At 40.3% G+C, this 23,649-nt stretch overlaps 3 protein-coding genes across 6 annotated transcripts in view; all 3 read left to right on the forward strand.

Annotated features, from left to right (window-relative positions):
- The window catches only part of tacc2 (transforming, acidic coiled-coil containing protein 2), a 32,529-nt gene extending 15,667 nt beyond the window's left edge, over window positions 1-16,862 (forward strand). For 3 of the 4 annotated variants that reach the window (XM_088384737.1, XM_088384738.1, XM_088384739.1), the window contains 17 exons: window positions 233-478; window positions 6,414-6,514; window positions 6,648-8,013; window positions 8,940-8,997; window positions 9,067-9,259; window positions 9,394-9,443; window positions 9,545-9,648; window positions 9,732-9,885; window positions 10,303-10,440; window positions 10,668-10,760; window positions 13,145-13,285; window positions 13,803-13,879; window positions 14,443-14,486; window positions 15,166-15,326; window positions 15,420-15,526; window positions 15,654-15,774; window positions 15,980-16,862. In XM_088384737.1, coding sequence (XP_088240863.1) covers window positions 233-478; window positions 6,414-6,514; window positions 6,648-8,013; window positions 8,940-8,997; window positions 9,067-9,259; window positions 9,394-9,443; window positions 9,545-9,648; window positions 9,732-9,885; window positions 10,303-10,440; window positions 10,668-10,760; window positions 13,145-13,285; window positions 13,803-13,879; window positions 14,443-14,486; window positions 15,166-15,326; window positions 15,420-15,526; window positions 15,654-15,774; window positions 15,980-16,045 — 3,220 coding nt within the window. In that variant the 3' untranslated portion in view covers window positions 16,046-16,862. Of the gene's footprint in view, window positions 1-232; window positions 479-6,413; window positions 6,515-6,647; window positions 8,014-8,375; window positions 8,412-8,939; window positions 8,998-9,066; window positions 9,260-9,393; window positions 9,444-9,544; window positions 9,649-9,731; window positions 9,886-10,302; window positions 10,441-10,667; window positions 10,761-11,880; window positions 11,941-13,144; window positions 13,286-13,802; window positions 13,880-14,442; window positions 14,487-15,165; window positions 15,327-15,419; window positions 15,527-15,653; window positions 15,775-15,979 lie in introns of all 4 variants that reach the window. The other variant, XM_088384740.1, reaches the window with a different exon arrangement.
- A 281-nt stretch (window positions 16,863-17,143) lies between these two features.
- mplkip (M-phase specific PLK1 interacting protein) lies at window positions 17,144-17,994 on the forward strand. The gene is made up of 2 exons (XM_088385776.1): window positions 17,144-17,539; window positions 17,690-17,994. Exons 1-2 carry the CDS (start codon window positions 17,219-17,221, stop codon window positions 17,798-17,800), a joined length of 432 nt encoding a protein of 143 aa, XP_088241902.1. The 5' UTR covers window positions 17,144-17,218; the 3' UTR covers window positions 17,801-17,994.
- On the forward strand, window positions 17,709-20,484 carry ly6pge (lymphocyte antigen 6 family member pge). Its single transcript, XM_088385777.1, has 4 exons — window positions 17,709-17,817; window positions 18,340-18,461; window positions 18,961-19,077; window positions 19,429-20,484. Exons 2-4 carry the CDS (start codon window positions 18,401-18,403, stop codon window positions 19,605-19,607), a joined length of 357 nt encoding a protein of 118 aa, XP_088241903.1. The 5' UTR covers window positions 17,709-17,817; window positions 18,340-18,400; the 3' UTR covers window positions 19,608-20,484.
- The last annotated feature ends 3,165 nt before the right edge of the window (window positions 20,485-23,649 follow it).

Below are 23,649 nucleotides of genomic sequence, written 5' to 3' on the forward strand. Positions count from 1 at the left end.
ACCTGGACCAGTGCCAAATCCATTCCTCCAGGTGGCCAATTACGACCAAGCGCACACTAACTAACATGTCAGGCGGAGAAGGAGCTTCAACTGCATGCAATTGTAATTCAAAGCCATATTTGGGATCGTTTGAGCAAGCTTGTCATTCTTCAAGTCAATATTTGTTCTACTGAGGTATCGTGAGGTAAGTCTGTATTACTTCTGGTGATGTTCTGTGTTCCACCTCCCACAGATCTCCCCTCACTGAGCACTCAGAGAGGAGCGCTCCCTTCCCCATAAGTTCACCCCAACACCCCACATCCACTCCCCCTCCCGAGCGCCCCACTCCTCTGCCTGCGTCCCCTTCACCAGAGAAGACGCCACTTGCATCTCCCCTCCAATCTCTTCTTCCTCCAGCTCCTGCCTCCCCTTCTGTGCCATCCAGTCATCGGAGTGATGACCCCTACCCAACCTCTGCACCTTGCCACCTTCTTCTAAGGTATACATTTTCCTGAAATTGTTCTTTTGCTCCGTATGAGAGTTACAAACTTGTTTGTTTGTGTTGGTAGATGTGGGTTAAGCTGTTTTTTTTTTTTTTTTCCAAGCGTGCTTCCAGATCAGATGGTAGTCGTATCCAAGTGTGACACTAGTCCTTTTAGCCTGCTTGATGAAAATTAGCCAGCTTGATCCGCTGATCAGGAGAAATCAAATCTGCTTTAAAAGTGTTAATTCTTGAAAAGAAAAGAAAAACACCAACAATATGATACATCAACAACCAGTAAAACATACAATTTAAAAAGATGGAGTTGATTTGCAAGAACTATTTTTTTTTAATTAAATAATTTTTTGTTTTTGCTTGACAAGATCCTTGATGGTCTTCATTCCAACAAGCTTATGTACTTAATTCTTGCACAATTAAGAGTTTTATCTGATGTTATAACTATCATATAGTAGGATCTGATAAATATGCTAAATATACCATATCCTAAAATATTGTTTGTTGGGTTAGTACTTGCAAACACACAACATCAACAATCTCACAAATGCGCAATTTCAATTTAAGAGCTCAAAGCTTTTAACCCGCAACACAAATAGTGCTCTGTGCTTCTTTTAGCACTCTCATATCTTCCTGCAGTGTTTTTTTGCCTCCACCAGATGGACTCTCTCCACTCTTGTGACACTCATACTATACAATACCGTACTATACAATGCAATCACGTAACATAATACATAGTACATATTATTATCAATTTGTAAGTTTATTATCTACTTTGGATTTACACACTAATTTTATACACAACATTTTGTCACAAATAGATTAAGTCTATGTGGTTATATTTATTTTATTTAGCCTTAGACCAAATGTAAACGTCTTCGCTATTTGTTTAGAAGCCTTTTCATTACAATCTCATGTGGCAAGGGTCTTTTTTATGCTGCTCGTAGTGACCTTGATTTCACATGTTATAAATATTTCAGAAGAAGCTGTCACTGCTTTATTTCTTACTTCCAAAGTGCGTTGAATATTTGATGGCTTTCTCTGATTCGTATATGAGGTTAAAGTGAGACTCAGAAAAAAAAATTGCTCATTCATGAATAGCACATCACACAAGTAAATGCTTTTTTGTTGCATGCTATGAACATGAAACTGGCAGTGCCAATCAATACTTTTGCTTTAGCATGTGGGCTGGTGTGAGGGGGTGGCATTTTCTCTTGTTCCCTCTGGCTGTTGAAAATCGACCATTAGGCCCTTTTGAGAGTAGAATCATGTTCATATTCCCCGAACATCCATGGATGGTACATGCAACCCACCCCCCACCTCCCCTCAAGCAAAAAAAACAAAACCTGCTGCTATGTTGCATGCTGTGTAGTGGAACTGAATTTTTCAGTCCATTTTTCAGTCAATATATCATCATTCATATTTTCAAGTGCTGCAGGCAGTTCCTTCACATCTTGTCATGAATGGACAACTGACTCATCCTCCTTAAATTTCAGAGCCCCCTTGTTCCCATTGCTCCTTGGACAATCAATAGGAACTTTCTGAACCTTGTTCCTGCTCTTATTTCATCCCATGTGACTTGTTGTATAGCAGATGTCTTAAAATGAGTTGAAGCACATTACTGGCCTATCATTCAAATTTGGCAGATGAGGGAAATAAATTCGAGCAGCACGCATGAATATTTAGAAAATGTAATTAAGCCTCTCATTCACATTTTTGTTTGAATTTTGAAACTAAATTCTCTTTGTCCATATGTGCTTTGTGACGAGTTCAGGGTTAGCAAACTGAGTGATGATAAGTCATAAAAGAATGGATGGATGGATTTCTATCTGAATTCTGAGTGGTACAAGTTGAGGTCTGCTGAAATAATAGATTTGGATTTATGTGCCTACTGGTATAGAATTACTGGCCTGCGGAAGTGGGCTATACTCAAATCAAATCACTTGCATTGTGTCTGAGGCCTTTGTTTACTTCAGATATATTAGTAACTGTGTGAAATAGATGCTTAAAGTATTTTTTCATACAGATTCTGGATGATACATGAATGTGTGGAAGAAAGGCAAAAAAACATGAGGCATCATTTCTCAAGGATGCTTTAAAAGGAAGCAACTGTGTCTCTTTTAGGGGCTTCTATTGTTTGATTCCCCCCCTGGATGGCTGTTAGTCGTCTAGAAAAATAGGCTGCTTGTCTTTTTAAAGGCGCAGGCGTCTGCTGCTTCTGTGAGGGGCGTCAAAGGGAAAGGAAGGGGGAGGAGGCAATGTGTGCAGCATCACAGCTCAAATAGAGGTATCGCACATGCATTACAACAAGAAAGCTGGATTGCGATTTGGATTGCCATCATTTTTGGATTAGTCTATCCTTGTACTTTCATTCTTCAGCATCAGTTTACAAATGAAAAGAATCATGTCCTCATTGTGTGGGAGCTGAGGCTGAGAGACGCTATACATAAATTGACGAGCATTTAATCATCCGGTGATTTGATGCGAGGAGCTGGACGAGGTCATTCTCTGCAGTGCAGCGTTAGGAGCTGGCGCTCGCTTCTGCTTACTGCAAGGATCAGCGCAAACAGAAGAGGGACTTTTCGAGGGAGCAGGTGGATGTGGACAGCAGCTGAAGTGCAGGCGCAGGTGGGGGGAGTGAAGGTAGCTGACAATGGGAGCCAACGAATCCATGGATAAAGGACAAACCTTCTGTCCGACTCAAGAACACATGTGAGTCTCCAGCTTCTTCAAATCCAGGGCTGTTTATTTATTTTACTTAAAAATCACCATCCTCTGCATTGATGTTAGGCTGTGCATAGCAGCCTTTGTTGTCATTTGGTTTTGTGATGTCGTAAAAGGATCAGCGCACATGCGCAGTCTCTTGCACATGTGAATCATTTACATATATATTTGGGCTATGGAAGCCAGATGGAGGCAGGCTGATGTTTTGCGCTGCTCCTATTCTCGCCAATGTTGAACTAGAGCACAGTGTGCAGCAATACGGCTGGATGAGAGAGTTAGAGACAGGGCAAGAACGTTCCACTTAGTTTTATTTATAGCTTGGACAGTTCTGCACTTGGGAGCAAGGCTGCAAGATGGGGGAAGGTGTCATTTATAATGTAGGGATGAATGATTTATTGCAAGAAAAGCTTTTGCTGACTATGGACTGAAAACATGAATTCACTTCATATTGCTGGATTGTTGTGTGAGTATTTATTGTGCTCACTGTTATAACCCTGAAGGAAGCGCGCAGTCAATGAGGTCATTATGTGTTGTGGTGAAGTAAATGTGAGTCACTTTGATGGACGTTGGGAATTGTCTTCTGTTACCTTGAATCTGATCTCATTATCGCCCTGGTAATCTTTCTCCTTGCTGCTCGTGCAACAGTGTGGTTTTTAATGTGCCATCTGTCTGCTCTCAATATGTCAGATTAGGATGGGTGGGATTACCTCATTCTTCGAATGGGAACTCAATTGTTTTGACATGCATTCAGGATTTTGTTGTTTTCTTCCTAGCTGGGAAAATTGTTAATTTTTCTTGCAATTGTAACTGATTAGAGCTCTTGTCTCAATCATTATTAACACCTCCTTATGATGTTCCCCCATCATCAAATGACACTTAATACCAAACAATTTAAGCGGTTTCTTGAAAACCCAAAATAGCTGTCTCACAGGAAGTACAGTTCCCATGACATCATTATCACCATCTTTATCATCACCACTTTTTTAAGCACTATTAAAGAGGGTCAAAACATACAATAGCTCCCTCTGTTGGTTTGTTGACATTAATTCACAGTGTGAGCACCATTGAAGAAGGGACATGGTTAAATCAATATATAAAAATATGGATATTGAAATGTAGGATACAGATCCTATGACAGATTACATTTACTGTAGTGCACATGTCTCAATTCTCAGACACCCCCTAATACTTCAGTGGGGAAAGATTTGCGCTCAAGAACCACAAATAATTTGTAAATCGGTCAGAGACCAAGTCATTCATATACTACATGCATTGTCTGTTTTATTCCTGGATAGTTGTTGTTTTTTTTCTTTCTTACAAAGTGCTTCAGATATGTTATAATTTTAGTATGTGCAGTTATAAATATATCTATTTTACATAATGCTTATTTTACATATTTGTTTAATATATACATTCAAAATGATGGGAGGAATTGATGAGTATAACACGTAAATTAGGGCACAGGGAAAAATTGAGCAAAGAAAGACTGAAAGAACGGCAGTGAAATGGGATGATTAGTCATTGAGTGTGAAGAGCAGCATTTCTCCTCCATCCTCTTGTCATTGCTTTCTTTCTTGAGGCAGATGGAACATTTATTAGATTCTCAAGGTGTAATTCCAAGCACTATGGATTTGGCCGGGAGCTGCAAAGCGTCTTCAGACACAAAGCGTCTGTCTCTAGGCAGGCAGACTGTCTCCGCTCTCAACATCGGCTCGTGCTCTGTTTGTTTAGATTTGTCCCTGACGCAATATTCTCCCACGTGATGCCTTTCCTGTGTGCATATTTTGCACACGTATATTGCATCATAATGCTCAGATGAGTTAATTGTCACATCATGTAGAATGAAATATAAATTAGACTTGGTTTGATATACTTTACGGGTCCTTGTTAGTTCGGCTGCTCTCCGATGCGTGCATGTGCAGCCAGACAATTTCCCCCTCCACCATCATGAAACATATGGTGGCAACTCCAGTTACCATGGCAACCTTGATTATGCGGTCGCAGTGAAAATAAGCTGTCTCGAAGGAGACAAATTCAGCATTGAAGTGAGATATCATATTAATGTCACTTTTTTGGAATAAAAGCACGAGTTTCCTCACAATCTAAATGTTACAGGTACAAATCTCGACTCAGGTCATTTAGTGATTTGCTATGCTCTATCTGTGCTCGCTTTAACATTGTCTTGCCTCTCTTCATATTTTCATATATTTGACATTGGAACTTCATTTTATGTTTTCAATTACTCTACTCCGGACATGCTGAACAAATTATCATAACAAATGTTTTTCTCATTTTCTCACGACTGCGTTATATTAAATCTCTTCTCGACTTGAAGTTCCTGCTTTATTTCCCCATCTCAATTTTTATTGTCCATTTGGGACTCATTTCAAAGACAAAGGGTGCATTGTGTCAGTGTCACCTTTTAAATGTCGTACAAATTAATTCTAGATTTAGTAAAGCGGTGGAAGAGAACGACGTGCAGGGAGGGGGGAAAGTCGATGAAGAGCGGAAGGCTGAGAAAAGGGAGAGAGGAGAGCGCAAGCGGTCTGCAGACAAGTCTCATTCAGATGGGAAGAGATCTTTTGCTCCATGGATGATGCTTACCGACTCAGCAATGTGAAAGGGCTGATCGGAAAGAAGAGAGCCGAATGTTGAAAATCACAGTGGAAGAGATCTTGTGCACAATAGAACAGACAGTGGGCGTCTACCTGTGTATCGTCTTTTGGACGTTATGGCGGTGAGTGCGTGGCAGGCTCTGTCTCCACTGCAGTGGGCTCGCTGGGGCTGGGACACGCTACTGGGAGGGGCAGCAGACAGTCCAGACTTGGATCCAGGTTTCGGGCTGTTCCGGCGTCTCTCCTGGAGCTCACAGCATGACAGCATGATTAAGACTGCAGGGGCGCTGGTCAGACAGAGGTGAGACAGGATGGAACGCGAGAGACACACGCTGTTGAATAACACAATGATGAGCGTTCGGGCATCGAGCCTAATGTGTTGTTCTGAAATATTTTTGCTGCTGAGGAAAAAAACTGTATTTTTTTTCCAATTTCTATTGGTTTATTCATCTCTGTGGTTGTCTCCCATACCTGACATTTAATACGTGTCCTCCAAATTGACACAAAAATATTGCCATTGGTCGGACAGGTTAATCATTGTGATGTGAGAATGATTCATAGCAGCATTGACTCAGTATGCGATTGTCTTTTTGCTGTAGGAGCTCTGATTCCGATGGAGCATTCGAGACTCCTGAGTCGACAACACCAGTGAAGGCTCCCGCAGATCCACAGAGCCAATTATTTACCACTGATGACAAAGGTTAGTAAAATAACAGTATCAAGGGAGGCAAAGCCGTGGCCACAGGATGGCACCAAATATTTTACGATATTAGATGAGAATGACATTTTAAGAACTAAACTCGTCATGACGGTCTTTCCTGCATCTTCCGCAGGAGAAGACCCTTCCGAGAGAGCATCTGACTTGATTTCTGAGCCGATTGCCATCGTTTTTGATGAGGACAGGCCAATTGCTGCCAGTGGCGCATACAACATTGAAACTTTTGCTTCAGAGTCATCAAGTCAACCGCTTACTCGCTCCCTCAGCCTCCAGGGTGGAGAACTTGACTCCTCTGGTTTGGATGGATCTGTAGCACAAGGCTTCCGCCCACATTCGGAATCCTTCAGCGTTAGCACAGAAAGTAATCCAGGGACACTCCGTAGGCCCAAGAAAGTCCGCCCTGGATCTGTGAAGAAGACAGCGCTCCTGAGGCAGAACTCCAACCCGGAAAGGCCATGTTCTACTAGTAGCACCCCGGAGATCATTAAGCGTGCAAAGCCTCAAACTGTGACTCCGGACGGAAAGGAAAGTCCGGCAGAAGGTGGAAGTCCTGTAGGAACCCTCAGAAAAACTAGGAAAACCCGTGTGGACACTCCACCCCCACTACCAGAAGAAGCCACGCATATAGAATCAGAGAGAAGTCTCACTGTCCCTGCCTTACCTTTGTGTCAGGAGGAGAGCCATCTTCCATCTAGTCCTCCTATCAAAGAAAACCTCCCAATCCCTCCGAGTGCCTCCTACAGTTGGGATCCAGAGAACTTTGAGAGCATTGACCCATTCAAGACCGGAGGGAGTAAAATTGCCAACTCACCTGTTCTTGATCGGAAAGGTCTTAAATGTGCCCCCATTGCTACTCTGCCAGAAAGTCCCCCCATCCCTGCCGTGGGCCAGCTTTCTCCTCCAGCTTCCACTGAAGCGCCAGTAGGCAACCCTGAAGAGCAACCTATTCTACCCAAACGGGAGTCTGTGAGGCTGGAGTTTGATTACTCTGAGGAGAATAGTGAGGCATCACACGGAGCTTCTGCGCCACCTAAAAAACTGGGCAAGAAACCTGGTGCCAAGATGCCCTTGAGGAAACCAAAGTTGGGGTTAAAAAAGGCCCAGCCAGGAAGGGCTGAGCAGCTGGACAATAACATTCCAGCAGAACACAATGGGAACGACGAGGAAAAGCCCATTTCTCGAGGTTCTTACGACTTTGACGCCAATAAGTGGGAAGATCCCAATTTTAATCCGTTTATGACCAAGACAGCCGTGGCCAACTCTCCAAAAGCATCTGAGCCTACCTACGGCTTTGATTTTGATGACTCCATAGTCGACCCTTTTAAATCTTCTAACAAGATGGCAACCTCACCTCCAAAGGCTTCAGCCTCTTTCGAGCTGTCGTCAAATGATGACATGGAAAATGACAATGACAATATTGGTGAGCTGGAAGATCAAAATCTGAACAAAACAACAAAAAAGAAGAAAACTCCCATCAAATCGTAAGTTAATTTTATTCACTCTCGTTGGTTATTGCAAATGTTGTGTTGGTCAACAATACTGCAATGTATGCTTGTTTAGATGTATTTGTGTTGTTCGTGGCACATTGCTCAACAATGTCAGTGGCTTTTGTCTGTCTTTCTCTCTCACCTGGACCAGTAGGTATAAAAAGTCTACACACCCCTCTTCAGATGCCAGGTTTTTCCAAATCTAAATTTTTGTCTGCTTGCCAATTGATTTGTATAATGTATAGGTGATTTGAGATTTTTTTTTTTTTAAATGGTCTTATATATAAACCTGGCATCTAAACAAGGGTGTGTAGACTTTTTCTATCCACTCTATGTACTGTATTCTCATGTCACAGGAGGTCCAGAGGTGTGTCCACTCTATGTTGTTTGTTGTAAGTACAGGGAAACCACAACTATCCATTATCTCCAATCACTCCCAATTTCATGTGGATCCCCCTGTAAACCAGCATGTCAGCATTTTTTATTTGGTCTCATCAATAAGCATTTATCTTATTACCAACAACTCATCTTCTTGGCACTAACAATAGACAGAAGCTAAATGATATGAATTGTGAGTTTCCATTTTCACAAAGCAAGTCATGACACTCAAAAAAACTATGGAATAATTCATATATTTTCTACACTTTTGTTGTCACTTATTCAAATTAAAATGTTCTATTATTCCCTGCAACTGTCGAGAACAGATTTAGTATGACACTTTCTTTCTTTCTTCATTTTTCATCATGTCGCTTTCTAAATGTTTCCATGAATCTCCTAACCAAGTCCATCCAATAAATAAATTAATAACTAAAAATACATGTTTTGTCTATCAGAGAATTTTGGCTAACAGCGGTTACATATTGTAAAGAATTTTAATCTGAATGTGTGAGTCTAGATTAATGATGATCTTTTTTTCTCAGTAACACTTTTAGGGTAAAGAGGTCACCAAAGAAATCACAGTTCTCCAACAACTCACAGGTATGTTCATTTTTGCGTATATCACATATGTGGCTTTTTGAGTTTTGTCTAACTCTGTCTATGTGCTAGGATTCAGATGACCCCGCCTCCCTTCCTCCACAGGACGGCCACGCCACGGATGAAGAGAAGCTGGCCTCCTCCACCAATCACAAGTTAGCAGACTTGCACGACGTTGATTCAGACTTGAACTCAGACCAGCAGGACTTCCCTCACCCGTCGGATCTAACGTCATTAGTGAATGAGAGCGGTCTTCGGTCTTCAGGTGAGACATGCTATTCTCCAGTAGTAAGACCGACCATTACATCATCTTTAGACTTGAACAAATAAAAATATTTTTTTGACAAAACAAGATGTCCGCCATTCAAATGCTTTATCTGTATCTGCTTTGCCTTTTAGTGCAAGAATATGAAATTGAGTACATGGAGAAAATAGGCTCTTCTTCACCTGTGAGTATCTAATCTAATTTCTACAAAAAACGTATCTCCACGGGCCGCTGATTACGCAACAAAGTCATATATATGTTGTTGATTCTTTCATGTTTTTTTAGCCACCGTCTGTGAAGAAGCCATCATTATACCTAAACTTGGACTCGTTATCAAACCAAGGAACCAAAGATACAAAAGGATCTGAGCCCAACTCCCCATGCACAGGGTACAACTGGAATAGTGAATTTGACATTTGCTTGTGGACCAAATTTTACAGGTTTGGATTGAATGTACTTTCTATATGTGCAGGAGTTTTGAGGAAATGGAGGCTCAGATAACAGCCAGCATGAAGACTCCAGTGCTAAGTTCCAGGCCAGGTCCCGAAGGCTCTGTTGGTGATAAGGGCAGGAAAAGAGAGAGCGAAGTACTTAGTCGAACACAAAGCACAGAAAGAGATGAGCAGGTGTGTAAAAAAAAAAAAAAAAAGACTGTCTTTATGAGAGTTGGAAATCATAAAGACTCGTATAGACTCTTAAACAGTCTGGGTTAAAAACAACAGTCTAATTTTTAACCCAGCGGTTTTAAAAGTGAAATTCCTTGTGTGTTGGTTAAAAATACAATCGTCATTTCACTGTCATTTAATTTAATTTCTGGTCCGTATACCATGTTTTTTTATTCAAACTAAATACAACTCCAAGTCCCCTGTACGATCCCTGTTAGTCAGGTTGACAGCAATTCGTATTTGGAAATCCAAACTACTCTCAATAAAGTGGTCAGTTCCCACTTAGTCGCTGAGCTATTCCTTTGCCATGCTGACCTCACCCCCCTCACCCCCCCCTCCCTTTCCGCCCTGTGCCCACCCTCCGGTCACCCACTATAGCTCAGTAGCCAAGAGGTCCCTTCTTCAACCCTGACCATGTCCCTGTTAAAAAGACTGTCTGAGTGTGACCACCCTGAGCAGTACCTGGCGCCCGACCTCGCTGAGACCAACCCTAATGCATTCGCCCAAAAACTCCAGGTGTGTTAACAACCTGATAAAATACATTCCCCTCTTTTTTTCCGTGTGTTTTTGTGTAAACATCCCAGCCTTGCCTTTTCATTCCCCTCGTGCCGCAAAAGCGAAGTGAGATTGGACCAAGTGTGATGTGTGGTCAACTCAAGTGTTCTATATGCTTTTCCCTTACACTCTCATCCTTGGGCCGCACGCCCAACATTGGACGATAATCCCCAATTTGTGCGGCCCAGGAGGAGCTGGTTCTTGCTGCCCTACGGATAGAAGCTCTGCAAGTAGCCAAAAACATCTCTCAGTGCCCCTCCCTCTCCACTGTAGCCCTGCAGGTACTGCGTTGATTTTAGCCTGCAGCTGATGTGTGTGTTTTGCCAGGATGCAACTTAATGAATGTACACGATACGGAATTTAGGAACGGTGCATGAATATCCTTCTCGAAGCACACCATTCTGAGTTTGAGCGAACTCATGGGCTTTTCCACATGGCAGCTGCGTCACTGCATTGTCAGCCCCTTCAGTATCAAATTCCCCTCATTGCAAATCTAACATGGCTCAAACCTCGCAGCAAGTACTAAAGTACCTAAAGAGCAGTGTTGTATCAGATCTCCGCCTCTTTTTTTGCATGTTGCCTGTTCATGCTTAAGAGGCTTGAATGTGACGTGAAATGTGTTATTTATTACTGCAGAAGCAGTCTGGGCATTTAGTGATGAGCTCATTTGTTGGGTTCATCATCTTACCAAAAAATGGTCACATTCTGTGTTTAGTGTTACTATAGCAACTAACAAACATTTAGAACAGGCTGATGATTGTTTTTTTCTGGCTGTAAATTAACATGCTATTTTTTCTCATAGTGTCCAACTGCATAATACTAGTGAACTCTTGGGGGTGGGGTGTTTAGGGTGAGGCCCCAGTTTTACAGTACAATAACCTACTGCATATTTTAATTTCACTTTTGACCTATTAGTAATTTTTTTCTGAGGATGATCTATTGACTGAAGTTATGTTTTTATTGTGCTCTATTTGAAATGCGTTAAGAAGCAACCAGACAATTTTAAATAAGAACTGGTATCAAGGAAGTTTATTGAAGTGATTCCTCTCAACTATAAAACAAGATTTGTATTACCAGGAGAAGCTCCAGTAAGTTTATCCTGGTTTGTTTTTAGAGGTCACAGAGTTTTGTGTTTTCATTGATATCAAACTGGTATGGGATCATAGTTTGTGGCCTATTGAGAGTTAAGACTATTATTACAGGCAATTCTTGTATTCTTTTTGAATGTGGGGCTTACAATTACAATTTAATATCAATGTCAAACGTTTTAGCCACTTTTTCTCTTGTCGTGTTCTGCATTGTACAGGGGTATACCTAAATTCCATCGTACAGATGCCACATGCTGTGCACGATGCATCATTCAGGTTTTTTCAGTGTTTATTTGTCCCACACATTTTGCAGTCCCGCCTTAAGAAACCCAGCACACGGCGCTGGAACATCAACGGTTCACCCTTACTGAAAGTAAGAGGAACACATAATTTATTTGTTACCTGCCCTCGTAACACATCTGCTGCTCAGTCCTTCGATATTTTGACAGTAGTACTTTTAACTGGTGTACAGTCAAAGCAACTGTCCAAATACCAAGAGACTGCATTGTATACTAGCTCCCATAGACCCAATTAGTGGAGACCACTTACCTTAATTGGTCTACAATCCCTGTGCGTGTTACTTTCTCTACTATGACTAGTTGTAATGTCTCCTGACAACAAGCACCCTTAGAGCTATTGTGTCCTTAAATATATTAATTTAGCCTCCTCTATTTTTATCTCATGTCTCTAATGGTGTGTGACATAATCGTTGTTTGTCTTGCTGGTGTTTAAGGTGCGGATTTCTACCTTTTCTACCTAGATTGTACTAGCGAGAACATGTTGGTTATGTATATGTGAAGGCGGTGCTCTTTCGGTCATGTGAGACAATGCAATTGGAAACACTGTTAACCAGTTTTGACTTTGTACTGTAATAACTAAATTTATTTGGAAAGCAATGAAATTGACAGTCACACTACCACTTAGAGCATAAACCCAAAACCAAAAGTACTTGGCTTTTGTATTAGTCTCAGTTTCATCCATCTACCCCCTGTGGTTTTACCCTAATCTGTCTCAATGAATAAATCCCTCTTAATGAATTTGTTTTGGTGAACTCCGGGGCTCTGGAAACATTATCATGACATAGTTCTTTATTTTTTCTTTATTTTTTTGGTCAGTTTGTCACTAACATCTTGGTCAGGGTCTGTTCTCATAATCAGCCAGCACTTAGCGGTTAAAGTGAAATAACGTAACGTGCGTTAACATGACAGCAACGTGTTTGCCTTACTGAGCAGTGTGCTATCCCGTCCTTCGTTTCTTGTATATCATGCAGTTTTCTACCCCGCCCCTCCTTGCCTGTACCAATCACAAATAAGCTACGCTCTCTAACAAGCCAATCACTTGGCTATGAAGACTGTTCCATCAATTCATTCTGCAGCTGACCAAGTCTTCAGGAACATTGCAAGCCTGCCTCATTTACATATTGATTTTGCTGAGTGGCACCTTTTGATGCTGCCTGTTAGTTGAGGTTCAGGTACAATCAGGCCAGCCAGCGCATGGCACTGCGTTTTGATTTGTCTGGGATCTAACTGGTTATGTTTCCTTTTCTTTCGCTCCTCTCATTTGGATCCTGGAAGCAGCACAGAGATGTTTCTTTACCGTCTGAGAGTTCAGTATCCAAGAACTCACTGTATGCCCCGACCGCTACCGGCTACATTGATGGAGAGAGTCCACATCTTCCTAAAGACCTGGACCACTCGCTGGGAATCGCAAAAGAGGAGGTGCCCCAAAATTTTATGCATACACTCATCAGTAACGTTGTAAAGAAATGATGGATAGTTTTTGTATTTGTATATGTCATTTTTACAAATTGTTTATTATTCTTTATTTCTGGTTTCTTGCTAAACTTCCTAATGAAGAAATTCCAAACTAAATACCTCAATCCAGCCATAAATTGAGTAAATTTAATTCCTTTAAGTTTTAAAGGAAAACAATGAATTCTAAATAAATTACTATATTACTTCTAGAATTCACATCCCTCTAAATTCCACACTATATTTATTTGACGATATAGTGTACTATAATGGTTTTTTTTTTCGAAGCTATTTTTTCCCTCTATTATGATCAGCTCTCATGATGATGCAATTTTATACCACCATAAATGACAACCTCAATAAACTGGGTTAATGACATCATCATTATCATAATTATCTAAGTTTTGTCCAGTATTCAAATAGTGTTTTTTTTTTGTACACATCTGTGTTTCACACCTAATTCAGTGAGATTTTTTTGCTTTAGATTGTAACAAAAGAGAGGGAGGTGCTGGAGTGGCAGAGAAAATACGAAGACAGCCGTCAAGAGGTGCAGGAGATGAGGTATAATGCTCTGTTTTGAATTGTCACTAATTAGTGGATGACGGTGTAAGCGCATGGTTACGTTGCCCTTAATGTTAAAGTTAACCTTTTAGCTGCAATAATAAAAAATCTTATGGATCAAATATTTATCGTTGTACATATTTGGAAAATGGGTAGAGCAAATGTTACAGTATCTATAACATTCTTAAAAGGAACTTAAAATAAAAGGAAGATAGAAAATTTGACATTGGTCAGAAGGTGGTAGGTTGGGGTCCAGTCAAGCCTTGACTAGACTTAGCTTACTTAATTTAGATGATTGAAATCAGGATAAGGAGGGAAAAGGGGAGGGGAGGGGGCAAGGCTAATCATTCGTCTTACGTTTGTTAACCAGCTTTCCCCCCAAATAAGCAAAGAAAAGGCAAAGAGAAGCAATGATAACATTAAACTGTGAGAATGGGGATATTTCTTTTAACCCTGTATTTTATTTTAGTCAATATATGTCATGCTTATTTTATTATTTGCTGGTTTGACTGAAAATACATCGACTCATATCTTTATAATAACATCCGGATTCTTATCTATAGGAGGATTGTTTCTGAATATGAGAAGACGATCGCACAGATGATTGGTGAGTTTGTGATTTCATATCATCACGTCAGTATAACTGCAAGTTACTTTAAAATTGTTTTGAGTCACAATTCCTGACACCACCTTTTGCCGCACTGCAAATTGGACTACACGCATATGCACATGATGCCGATCCATTGCCAATGATTTGTAAGGTGCTTCAGCTCAAAGCCAGCTTGACTGCCTGCCGGTGTCCTTTTACACAAGACCTTTTGAAAACACTAATCGGAGATTCACATTCTCCAAATGCTCGGCTCTCACGTGCCTTTGGCTCCCAGCTTGACTTAACACAGTCCCTTTTGTTTCTGTTCTGCTCCTTTGTTTGCGCCTTACTATTTGATAATCGTGACAGGCATGCCAGGTGAGTACTGCAGACTTGTGCTTCAACTTGTTTGTGCCCGCTCACATCTCTCCATCGGTTTGTCACAGAGGGAGCACCTCACGTCCACTGACACATGCTTGTCCATTTTCATTTCATTTTCATGTGTGTACAAATCTGAGTATGTTTAACTGTTGTGCTTTGTGCCAGCATTTATATTCCTGACATGCATGCCACACTCTTTAGTTGATATTTTCAATATTGACTGGTTTACTTTGGTTTTTGGAAAAGCTCTGAGTCAGAACTGTACCAAATTCAAGTCTCGTCACCAGATACACTGTTATGTATGTGTGCGTGACAGAAGATGACCAGAAAGAGAAGTCTCTGTCCCACCACACCATTCAACAGCTGATCATAGAAAAGGACCAGGCCTTAGCTGACCTCAACTCTGTGGAAAAATCTCTGGCTGACCTCTTCCGACGCTACGAGAAGATGAAAGATGTGCTTGAGGGCTTCCGCAAGGTACAAAAATACCATGACGGCCCTTGTCAGTGGCAAAATAACTTTGAAAACCGTGATGAATACAAGGAAATGATAGAATGTCATTTTGTGTAGAATGAGGAAGTTTTGAAGAAGTGCGCTCAAGAGTATCTCTCCAGAGTCCGTAAAGAGGAACAGCGGTACCAAGCTCTAAAGATTCACGCAGAGGAAAAGCTAGACAGGTAAAACGTTTGTCATTTTGGATGATGATTACTGAGTATACTTTGCTCAAAGTAGCAAAACAATATACATTGTACTTCCCTCTGATATCTTATGGAGGTTCTACAAAGATGCCTTATGTGTTTCCAGGGCCAATTCAGACATTGCTCAGGTAAGGGCCAAGTCCAAGCAGGAGCAGGCTGCCCACCAAGCCAGTCTGAGGAAGGAGCAGATGAAAGTGGAGTCTCTGGAGCGCACATTGGAGCAAAAGGTCAGTTGGATCATGTTTATTGCAATTACAACCCTCAGATGTAGACACTTTATAAATATGTAACATAGATGCACAAACTTTGACCACTGCAAATAAGAAGCACACAAGAATTAGGATGCATCTCAAGTATAGGGGTTTAAAATATCAAAAATAATTTAAAGGTTTAATTCCAACTTCAGAATTTGTCTGTCAAACTGTTTTCCAGAACAAAGAGATTGAGGAGCTGACGAAGATTTGCGATGAGCTAATAGCCAAGATGGGCAAGTGTTAGCACACTTGAGTGGGAGGAAAATTACTCGGAAGAACTCTTCAAGCCACACTGAGCTTAAACTTTCTACTGACCTTGTGTGTACAGGATACACACAGATAGCTTCCTTTTGATCACGCTGTATATTTTTGATGTGTCATTGTTTTGTGATGTATCAGGGGTCTAGTTGAAAGTTTTAGAAACTACAACATGTCATTAATTTCTATATCCGTGTGTGTGTGTGTTTGAATTGATGTATGCTCGTGCGTGTGTGCCTGCGTGCTTGAGGGAGCATATGTTGATGAGGATTACCTGTGGGTTTTACTGTTGTTGAATATGTTGCCATGACAGCCACTGAGGGAGACGACTGTTTACCCACTTCTCTGGACGCCTCCTCCCCCTAAAAAAAAGAAGCAGCAGCCTGTTTTGTAGAATGATTCATTGCTAAGAAAATAAAAATATTCACTGTAGCTTATTGCATGCACGGAAAAAAAACTTATCCGTTTTGTATACAATGTAGAAAATGCTATTATGGAAAAAGACCTTTTTATGTGCCCGCTATGTAAAACACAGATGATTAATAATTTGTCAGAATTTTTATTCATAGGTACAGTATTGTGCTTTCTTCATGTAACCTTGTAGATATTTGTCATAGCTGTCTTGATGAGACCATGGGAATTTATTTTTCTTATTTTATTTTGATATGAACCAAACTATTTGTGACTGTATTCAGATGTGCCCCAGTCCTGCTTGGGTTGTTGTGTCACACTGATGAGTAACATGTCTGCACAACTGCTGTACAGCATTTGCTTACAAAGTGCAATAAAAGATGGCAATATAAGGCGATGGTTATTTACTTGTGTCGTACAAGTCACACATCTACCTATCAAATCAGGAATTATAACTATTGATTATGAATAATAAACATGGGCATTATTTTATCCTCAATGTAAATGTTTATTTTTTAACAAACATATACGTTTATTTTATTTTCTTACCTCACCCAGAAATGACCTGGCACTTCACCTTTTTGGGTGCTCTACTTATGTTTATATTTATTTTATGTTGCACTGACATAAATAACCACTGAGCGGCGCTGCAGTCACAAACTCAGAAACTTCATTTCCGGTTCCGGTTCATTTTTGTTGTGTTCTGTTGTTGTCTCGCACAACTGTTTTGAGTCTATTTTGAACAGATATGGATCAAACACCGACCAGACCAAAGTGGAACGAAAGATTTCCCTCCCCACCTTCAGGTTGGGCTCGGACACCCTACAGAGGCGCTGGACACCGTGGTGCGTCTCCACAGGGCTACTATGCATACACACCCAATTCTCCGACGTATTCCCCTGGTTACAACCGTGGACATTGGAGAGATTCGCCAGGAAGTGGCGGAGGACGGGGCTTTGGAGGGTCTCCTATGTTCGGCAGCGGTGGCCGTAATTTCTCAGGGAAGCAACGAAGGGGAAACAATTTCGGGAGGCCAACACATTTCAACCCTTCGGCTGTGAATGTGCAGGTAAGCTGCTTAATTGCTGAATGGCGTCTGTCAGATGAACCAATTAAAGCCCTACATGTACGATTATTTAACATCAAATTATTTGGCGCTGCCCACAAGCAAGATTACGTTTTGAGAAGATGAATGCCAATCTACTTCTACTGTTTCCAGCATGATTTTTCCGGCCCGATCGAGACGTACTTCAGTCCGTCCATGTTGGAGGATCCCTGGGCAGCACTGCAGCCAAAGCACACAGAGACGCCGACCAGCAACGATCCATAAATAGGACCAATATTTAGGTATTGTTTTTTTTAATGTAGTTACACTTTTCTGCAAGACTAGATTCGTTGGATGTTTGTGCACCTTTGTGATGTAATGGCACATAAAGAACACGTTTTATAAACTATTTTTGAACTGAAAACACCCTTTTTTTCTCCCCAATGGATGAATATTATTAAATAGATAAATCCAAACAATTATTTTTGGTTTTCTGTGTGTAATTTACATCATTTACATCATCTTTGCATACCATATGAGAATTATTTTCCATACACTAACAGATGTCTGTCTACAAATTTAGTACAGTGTCTTAGAAACTATGAGATCAGAGGTCCACTCTTTAGTGGTCAGCCACAGTTCAGATAGGGTTGAAGCGAGCACTCACATAAGAATGGGTGTGGCTATAGAGAAAAGATGCACGGGCTCAAGGATGGAACTCCACTATTGTATACCACCTCCATTTGAGGAGCTCCATTAAGTAGGCAAGTCAGAACAGAAAGGGCCATATTGAGGGTCTGATAATCTTGTCTGCGCGGGGTTAGGGGGACAACCTGCTTTTCATCTTGAGATCAAGACAAGGATATTGACAGCCTGGGTAGCACCATGCGAGCTGTGCTGTCTTGTTTATTGATCTTGATTTTCGTGGTCCTGCTCACATCAAATGGTAAGAATTCTTTCTTTAAATCTGTCTTTTTTTCACTCAAGAGTGTTGTTCTGCCATCACATTGACTTAGTTGTATCATTTTTAGACACTCTTGTTGCCATCTGGTATAAACATAAATGAGTCCAAGCTACGCTACACTATATACAACTTAAGTTTGAGACAGGATAATAGGAGGGGTTAATAATAACACAAAAGAAAGACTATAAATAATAAAAGCACAGTTAGAGTTGCTATTTTGACTCTGCTAAGTTGTTGTCTATCAACTGGCATGCAATTCTTGCATCTAATCCCTTAATAGGACTGCGGGCTAATGCTTTCATCGTGTGTGTTGAGCATTTGGGCTTAAGGGATTGATTGGAGTCAGCATGGGGCATAACACCCGCACTACACGAGTGACTCATCGTAACGCTTTAACAGTTCCAGAGTGCAAGATACGCTCCTTCTAAAAGCACACAGAACTTTGGTTGCCCACTCTTCGGTTCTCCTGTGTTTTCCTCAGGTACTGCTCTCCAATGTTACACATGTATGGCCTCCAATAATGAAGACTGCAACAGACAAGGCACCAGAACATGTCCCAGCTACTCAGATGCCTGTGCTGTGGTGGTGGGCCATAACAGTGAGTCCAACACTGAAACTACCATTTTATTGTACATCAAACTCGGTGCTATAAAAAGTTTGCACACCATTATTCATATGAGTCCAAGATAAATTGCTTCAAATCCTGTCCCACCAATAATGTGACCTATTACCTATACAATTTGATGGAAACTTATTTTTGGGGGGGATCTTGGAACTTTAAGATCTTCATCAATGTGTGTACCCCACTTTAGTTACAAAAACATATAAGCTCTTAAAAAAAAGTTACCGACTTACCGATGCCACTCTGAGCTATTTAACACAAACTAACATTTTACATAATCAAATAAGACGGAAGCTAAATGAGCGTGACCGGATTGTCTGTTGTCAGGTGGGGTGATGAAGTCCTGCTCCTACAAGTCTTTCTGCAGCCAGGCTAACAGTCAAAACTACCGAGTTCACTGCTGCTATAGCAACGACTGCAATATCACAAACGCTGCCGGCAAGCTGCACACACCTGGCTATTTGTTGTTGATTTTAAATTTGTTGTACCACTCTTTTACCTGGTAGACTATGAAAATGACCCTAACCTTATCTCAACTATGATTGCAGTTCAAATATACTCTTCAACTTACCTTATAAATTAAAATGCCGTTTGTTAAACATGTTAATGACATGTTCCTGGGAAGTTAGCGTGCATAGAATTGTTTGAGGTGCGCCTGGCTGGCTTATGCACACCACATAAGATTAAAGCCATTAAGAAGATCTCACGTGGCTCTGGCTTATGGTGTATTTTCCTAAACCAATAAGATGAGGAAAACTAGAAGGGCTGATATAACATCTAATTATTGTATATTATTATTGTCATGTATTTGCACCTGAAATGAAGGGAAAACACAATTGACAAGTGTTCATCAGCGTTTGCTCACAGGCTTTAAAAATCAGTCAGTATGCCATTGCATCATCGGCCCAGAGTCGTTGATGTCGTTGATGAACTATTTTGGAATGTGGTGATAGTCATTTGCACATACTGCAAATCCACATAAGCCTTTAACCACGAACCAGGCATGTTGCACAGATGAAGGTTTTACACTTGGCGAGAGTGATACTGGACATATATGCATCAAGCATTGCCTTCATTACTATTATTTATTAAATCACAAGCTAGAGAAATGTTTAAGATATGTAAAAATACATGTACTGTAAATATACTTTAAGCACTACTGTTTAATGTAAGGGAACAAAGCTTCTCTGTCTACTCTACCTGTACAGAATTTACAGTATGTATACTGCACCATCATTCACTCTAACAGTGGATCACTGCTGGAATATTATTTGGATGTCCAGAATTGAATTTACAGCAAAATGATTTTTTTTTTGCAACTGCAGCTATGTTTATGTTTTCAATTTCAATAGTCATCAATAAACAAAATATTTAGTTACGGAATTATTAACTTTGTCCTTATTTCTTAATTTTGTGCTATTTGACGGAAATATAAGTATGCTTTTTGCGTTTTAGTCATCTGCAAGTAAACAATAGTTGAACTTAATTTCTATAGAAATATCCAAACCTAAATTGGTGAACGTCTTGAGAAAAAAAATAAAAATTGTTACCTCTTATCTTAAATAGTTGAAGCTGAACAGTTTGGTTAAAGACATTACAAATCCACAAATTCTGACTTCCGCAAAAAAAGCAAGGCAGCTTTGTATACAGCACATTTCATGCACACGGTAGCAGTGTGCTTTACATGATTTAAATTACAAAAACATTTGAAAAAAACCCATTTGAAAACAAAGTGCAGAAATAAAAAAAAATAAAAAACACTACAAAATTTACTAAAGCAGCGCGTTTAATTCAATTTAATTCAATTAAATTTTTCAATCTCGCATGTTCACATAACCACCACTGGGAGTCAGTCTAACCACGTTTAACTTCTTCATACAATGCTCCCAAACTATCTCAAAATTCTGATTAGGACTGACCATTGTGTCTTCAGGTTACTGTTGAGGATTTCAGTTACTAACAGTATTGGGAAAGTCAATTCTCTACACAAACAAGTTCAAAGTTCAATTGACAAATGTTAAACTGGATTTGCTCAGTTCATAGTTCATAATTTAATCAATCAATCAAGCTGATTGATTGCTGATTGATTTAAATGTTATGAACTAAGTTCATCGTTCCAAAAATGGAAAGTTCATAGTTCTCCCCCCTAGTCAAAAAATAAAAAGGTTGCTGCGAGTTGTTACCCTCTGGCGAATTGGCATTTTCTCATTGTTTTTATTGTTTTCACCCATTCCATTCACACTAATATCTAGATGCTGCTATCACCTATCACCCTAGAATCTCAAATTGTATTGTAATTGTAAATTGTAAAAAAAAAAAAAAAAAAGGACCATGTGGAGTGTTTGGCTTTTGATTGCATGCTTTATTTATACTCTCAGTTCACGTCTGAGACTTGCTGGTTTTATGACCTCTAGGACGAGTTGGGCTCATCTGTTGACGACGATGATGAGCTGGAGGTGTTACTTTGGAGACTCCGTTCAGACAGTGTTACACTTTTGGATGGTTGAATTGTTGTAGCGTTACACAATTTTTGGGAATTGAATGAACACCTGTACTTGGACATATAGTGTAACTTGAGTTTTAAAAAAGTTTTTAAATCTTAAAGAATGGAGAAAAATACACTGGCCTTGTCTATTGGAGAGCAGCGTTAACCGCAGACTCACCATTGTTTGATCATTGATTCTTTTCATGAAAGACTGATTGAATGAATGAACGAATGAATGCTTCTTCCTCACTATGTCTCCTTATTTTATTTTAAAATGTTAATAGACATCCAGTCAGTTAATTTGTTAATATTAACAAATGAAACTTTCCTAGCTGGAAAAAAACACAATCTACAATATGTACAATTTTCCGTATTCTATATTATTATATATTCCATATTTCATTTTGCCCTTTGTCCATAGTTATCCAATAGGCTCCAGCTCTCTGTACAAGTGGTATTTAAAAAAGAAAAGAGAAAGATTCTATTTTTGTCTTCTCAATTTAAAGGCAGATCTTAAATACAATAATGCCCAAAGCACATGGATAAATGAATGAAGCAGGTGCGTGGTTATAATGTCAGTCAGTTACACCCCATCTACTGGATGTCTTCTTAGCAAAGGTCATCACCATAGCACTTGAGCTGTTTCCATTGGAATGATGTTTATCCCCAAATCTTAGGCACCCGAACACATTATCACCGCAAATCCCACCACCTGCCCTTTAAGGAAGGAATTGGAAAAATACAAGGCAAAATAAAACCAATGCATTTCATTTTTCTGCACATATAAAGCACCCATTTATAGACTTGGAACGGATGGCCAGGTTGTGATAACAACTGATGTCAAATAGTAACGACAATGGCAATAAATAAATACAAACTACACATATTATTTTAAGAATGACATTCATTGCTGGTTGCTCTGCTTTACTTACTGCACACAAAGAAATTAGCTTCCATTAAAAAATTTCAATTTTCCGTTGACAAGCCTGACTGTCTTTGCAAGATGCACTCCCTTCAAAAACTACTTAATGAGTTATATGTTGGCCATGTACCTTTAAATCATTAAGCGACCTTTCTGTGCAAAGTGACAGCCAACAAGACCGGATTGTGTGACAAGTGGTTGCAAACACTCAAATTCTGATGGCTTTGGAGGCCACAGGAGGGGAGGGGCGGAGACCCCACCATGCTTTGGGGGGCAATAAGAGCGTGTGAGATGATGGCCGTGTTTACAAGCGTCCGGGACCTGGCCGGTCGGCCTGAGTTCATCCAACGGTCACTGGTTCTGAGGTCCCCGGGTCTCGGGTCTTTTTGAAAAAGATCTGTGAAGCAGAATTAAAGTGATCTACCTCCGGACGAAGGAGCAAAAAGACTTTTTAGTCTGTGAAATGAGGAAAGGGAGAAATACAGTCAGAAAGGGAGGAGAGGAAAAAGGGGGGTGGGCCATAATGAAGAGAGGAGAGGAAGAATTGCTTTTAATGAGTGTGATCCCCTGCTTGAGCTACTTTGAAACATAACTAACTGGCCCACCTTCTGTGAGGCCAGCCGGCTTGAGGTCAGAGAAAAAGAAACTGCTTTCACTCTACAAAGTGGAAGTTCCCAAATGTAGTCCTTGTTTTTGCAAAACAATCGAAAACTTTGATTTGATTTAGTTTCCAAATTACTGTTAGGGTTTCAAACTAGCGTTAGTTTTTCAAACTACGGTTAGTTTTTCAAACTACGGTTAGGGTTCCAAACTTGTGTTAGGTTGCAAACGAGGGTAGGGTTTCAAACTAGGGTTAAGGTTTTGTGTTGTGTGGTTGGGGTTTGAAAGTGGCAAAAATGCCAAAACTTCAAATAAATAAATAGTTCTGCATTTCTACTCTCAGTGGGCTCACTTTTTGTGCCCTCTAGCATTTGTCTAGCATAAAACATGGAGTAACTGTGCTCAGTTAGACACAGTTAGAGATGGGCGTTTGCAACTTTGCACCGTTGTGGGTGTAAACACAGTCAACTTGATTTCTAGCGAATCAAAGCGGCTTCCCTCATTATATTACCTTCAAATTCAGTGCAGGTGAGATAGCAGT

This window comes from Syngnathus floridae, chromosome 9, assembly GCF_059516105.1.
Source record: "Syngnathus floridae isolate MCC-2025c chromosome 9, RoL_Sflo_1.0, whole genome shotgun sequence".
Lineage (NCBI taxonomy): Eukaryota > Metazoa > Chordata > Actinopteri > Syngnathiformes > Syngnathidae > Syngnathus > Syngnathus floridae.

Coding starts and splice junctions, on each gene's coding strand:
- mplkip (XM_088385776.1), top strand. CDS start 17,219: ATGGATCAAACACCGACCAGACCAAAGTGGAACGAAAGATTTCCCTCC. Junction 17,540..17,689: donor CTTCGGCTGTGAATGTGCAG/GTAAGCTGCTTA, acceptor TACTGTTTCCAG/CATGATTTTTCCGGCCCGAT.
- ly6pge (XM_088385777.1), top strand. CDS start 18,401: ATGCGAGCTGTGCTGTCTTGTTTATTGATCTTGATTTTCGTGGTCCTG. Junction 18,462..18,960: donor GGTCCTGCTCACATCAAATG/GTAAGAATTCTT, acceptor TGTTTTCCTCAG/GTACTGCTCTCCAATGTTAC. Junction 19,078..19,428: donor TGTGGTGGTGGGCCATAACA/GTGAGTCCAACA, acceptor GTCTGTTGTCAG/GTGGGGTGATGAAGTCCTGC.